The sequence below is a fragment of the Malus sylvestris genome, chromosome 5 (assembly GCF_916048215.2).
Source record: "Malus sylvestris chromosome 5, drMalSylv7.2, whole genome shotgun sequence".
Classification (NCBI taxonomy): Eukaryota; Viridiplantae; Streptophyta; class Magnoliopsida; order Rosales; family Rosaceae; genus Malus; species Malus sylvestris.
The window spans coordinates 34,958,281-34,962,256 of record NC_062264.1 but is presented as its reverse complement, the minus strand read 5'-3'; the positions used below and the strand labels follow the sequence as shown (position 1 = coordinate 34,962,256).

The 3,976-nt window shown below is 38.3% G+C and overlaps 1 protein-coding gene across 1 annotated transcript; it reads right to left on the bottom strand.

Annotated features, from left to right (window-relative positions):
* Positions 1–2,420: 2,420 nt before the first annotated feature.
* Positions 2,421–3,189, bottom strand: LOC126620755 (auxin-responsive protein SAUR71-like). The gene has a single exon (XM_050289030.1). The coding sequence runs from the start codon at positions 3,071–3,073 to the stop codon at positions 2,654–2,656; it is 420 nt and encodes a 139-aa protein (XP_050144987.1). The 5' UTR covers positions 3,074–3,189; the 3' UTR covers positions 2,421–2,653.
* Positions 3,190–3,976: the final 787 nt, after the last annotated feature.

Genomic DNA, 3,976 nt, shown 5'->3' with positions numbered 1-3,976 from the left:
AAGTATTATCCAACCGTAACACACTATACAAAAGTCAGAAAACTTACACCAAATAAAACTTACATTGAACGGATTTGAATTCTTAACCTATTATAATTCTAACTCGTTGTCCCGTCATTCCTAAGGATGTTGGTGTTACTAGCAAGATCAAAGACCATGCATGGAATTTAAGCTAGTTATTGTTATGATCAATGTTTAAAGCTCAGTTTTAACGAGAAGTAGGTAGACTTTGTATTTCCCGTTCTTGTTTGTGCTCAAATTAGGATTTTTTGTTTTTACATGGAAAAACAAATACATACTTACAAAAGTCTAACTAAGTATATATAGATTCTCATAAAAAAACGAAAATTAAATTAAATTAATAAAACCCATGATATATACAAGCATATAAATATAACTGACAAGCATATCACTTTTTTTTTTTAAGAAAAGAAACCTCAGCGGTGCGAGAAATGTTTTATTAATATCACATACTCAAGATAAAGTTTGAAGTAATAATATTGGTACCTTTGCTTGAAAATTTGACTTTTCAAAAAAAAAAAAAATGCACCTACCTAGAAATCTTTGACAAGTTTTAGAGGCATATACCACCAAAGCATCTTTGACAAGTTTCAGTGATGTATCTTGCATGGTAATTAAGCTTGCTCGAAATTTCCTCTCCCAAATCAATCTGCATTTCAACTAATACGTGACCAATTAAGTTAAGCTCTCTAGCCCTGTAGTTGTATAATCAATATATAATGTTACTAATTAAATGTTAATTAGTAATTACTGTTTAATAATTTTAGCAGTGATCAGTTCATGAACTGTGCAGACCTACCGGGTGAGGATACCTAATAATAATTAATCATATTAGGTAGCATATGTATTAAGGAATTAATCACGGTGTCATGCTTTACGTTGACACTTGACATGCAATGCATGCCTTGATTTGTGTATCTGCATCTAATTTGGACTCTAAATCGTTGGTGCGTTGAATGAGGTTTGTTTTGACAGTTTTCTTTTAATCATTGAGTTGAGGTAAGATTAACTGCTGGATTATGTGCATGTTCGGCCGTAATTGGTATATTTGCTCTTTTTCTTTTTGTTCCCTCTGAAATATTAATGCTATACTAAGCATGCAAGTTTATGACGGCATCACCCACATTTTTGGTAGGAGTTCCACGACGCGTATGTTGGTTTTGGTTGTTGATGCATTATGAATTCTACTTACATTAACAATCAGATCATTCTTGTGTCATAGCACTAACATGATTGACACCTTCGAAACTCACAAGTTGTATCAACTATCAATATCATCTCTCTTACTCACCTAGCATTAACTTAATTGAAACCTTTAAAATCTACAATGCATCAACAGTCAGTAACATTTCTACTCAGCTCGCCCCTAGCTCTAACTTGATTGACACCTTTAAAACCCACAATAAATCAACGGTTAGTATCAACTCCGGACGACTTACCTAACAATAACTTAATTAAAACCTTTCAGAACCCATAATGCATCAACTACCATAAACAAATTCATTATCGTGTGACGTATCAGTTTAATAATATAATGTCACGTAAGAAGAAATTATTGAACCAAAACAGCACATATGACTTGATTGACTACTAAACTCTTTCGAATCTTGTAGATAGCAAGTTCGATACTAAATTAAGCTGCTTATTGTGTGACTTAGACGAATTATCCCTCTCACTAATGTCAAAATATCAATGTCACTAGAAAAAATACAAATTTTGAAAAGCCAACTTACATACTAATCCACAAGGATGACACTATACTTTTTCCAAGATGCTCGTACTTCTCCAGCCCTTCGATCTACCACCGTTAAAACAGCATGTCCCACCGTCTCCTCTTATAACTCCATAATCCGCCGAAACCGTCATCCACGCGAATTGACCAAAAGCACCCCCTCACCAGAAAAATCCATACAGAAGAAGCCATCCCTCACCTCAAACAGCCACCAGAAAACACGAAAATTACAGAAAAGAGGACACAGTTCCAACTTGGTCGTTTCGTGTCAGATTTTTCCAGATCCCTTTGGCACGTTACAACCCCCGAAATTAATACCGTCCCAGTTCCGTAATTTAGTCCCAGCTTCGTGTCCGGCTTCCCTTGCCGCCCTTATTTTCCCGGAAAACTCGACCCCGTTTGGACTGCCAGAAAATGCAAACCACCAACTCGAAATACAACTCACCGCTCAGTAACCCCAAATCGTATAAATAATTTCTTCACTAAATTTCCCACAAAATGTATAAATTAAAATTTTAAAACCTCGAAATTGGCATGTACGGAATCCCAATTAAAAAACCACGCTAATCCCAATTGTAATGTTACATGATTTTCTTTTTTTACCATTTTTCATCCATATCACAAGCAGAAAATTAAGATAGGAAGAAACAGAAAAGGCGACACAGAATTTGGGACAAAAAAGTACAAGTATTTTCCGTTCTGCCATGACTGTAATTTCAGTTTAATTTGCACAGAGAGACCAGCACCTAGCGCGCACTCTTGCGTTTCATCAGTATTCCTTCCCTTTACAACAAACACCCAAAAAAACTTCCTAAAAAACGTTTCGCTTCGCTTCCTTTGGATCGAAAACCCCGACCGTATTTACATAAAAGGCCAAAACATTTCCCTAAGTTACAAAATCTACCAGGATCTCAGGTCGTCGGAGATCGAGTTCAGGAGATCGTGCAGGTCATGTGAGGGGGCCTGTCCGAGGCGGAGCGCCTCGAGCACGCGCTCGAAGACGATCACGTGGCAGGGGATCCGGAGGACGCCCTTCTGCTCGTAGCCGTACTCCTGGGCCGACTTGTTGAGGAGCTCGACGAAGACCGGGTGGTTCAGGAGCTCGGCGCTGACCACGAACCTCTCCATCTCGTCGCCGACGTAGACCGGGACGTGGCCCTCGGGGACCACCGGCTCGCCAGCGGAGGATCTCCGGCGCCGGAGCTTCACACGGAACGATTCGTTTCTGCGCGGGCGGGAGGCTGCGTCCGCCGGGGAGCGCAGGAGGCAGTACTGCGAGGAGTCGGCGACGCGGGACAGACGGCGGATGAGCTGCTTCATGGTGTTTGCTGATGTACGGACGGCGTTAGGAGACGAAGAGAGAGAAAGTTGAAGAGTTTTTTTCTAGAGAGAATTGGAGTAGTGGGTGTGTGAGGTGTGTGGAGGGGAAGGGAATATATAAAGGGCAAGAGATGGAATAAAGAAAGAGGGAGGGGAGAGAGAGAGAGAGAGAGAGAGAGAGAGTCTCATAGAGTCATAGTGAAATGTTGGGACATGGAAAGGTGGTGATGAGAGAAGGTTGGGAGGTACAATTAGGCGTACTTGGAAGGTACAATAAGCAAGACGGACTTTTCTTTTTATTTTTCCTTTTTACCTACCATTTTTTAATTATTCTTAAAACAAATAATTTAATATTCACGGATCATTTTTTATTTATTGGATATTTAAATTACTGTATTTTCTTTTCTTCTTTTGTTTTAGATTTTCGGTGTATATTGCGTGTTAATTGGGCACCATCATTAGCATTTAGCATAGCAGGTAACACTGCATGTTTGCCATTCATCTTTTAATCTAATTTGTTTTTATTACAAAAACAAAATAAAATAAAAGGAATGCTTCTGATGTGACTCCGCTCCCTTATATTTGCCTTCGGGTAGTGGCCAACGAAAGTTGAGGTTTTATTATAAAATTAATTGAAATATCTCTTTTTTGTGTTCGGTAGGGAGTAACGAAAATATGAGAAATATTCCAATTACTTATAAACACATGTAAAATCCATTATTTTTTATGTGAGATTAATACTCTCGAGAGTGAATAAGGATAGAATAAAAGTGTAAAATTACATTGTAAATGAGAGTGAAAATCACCTTCATTTATCCTAACAAAATAAAAAAGTATTATGAATATCCGGCTTTCTCGCTTACCTTGGCACACTAAAATTGTGATCCAAAGTAATATAAACAT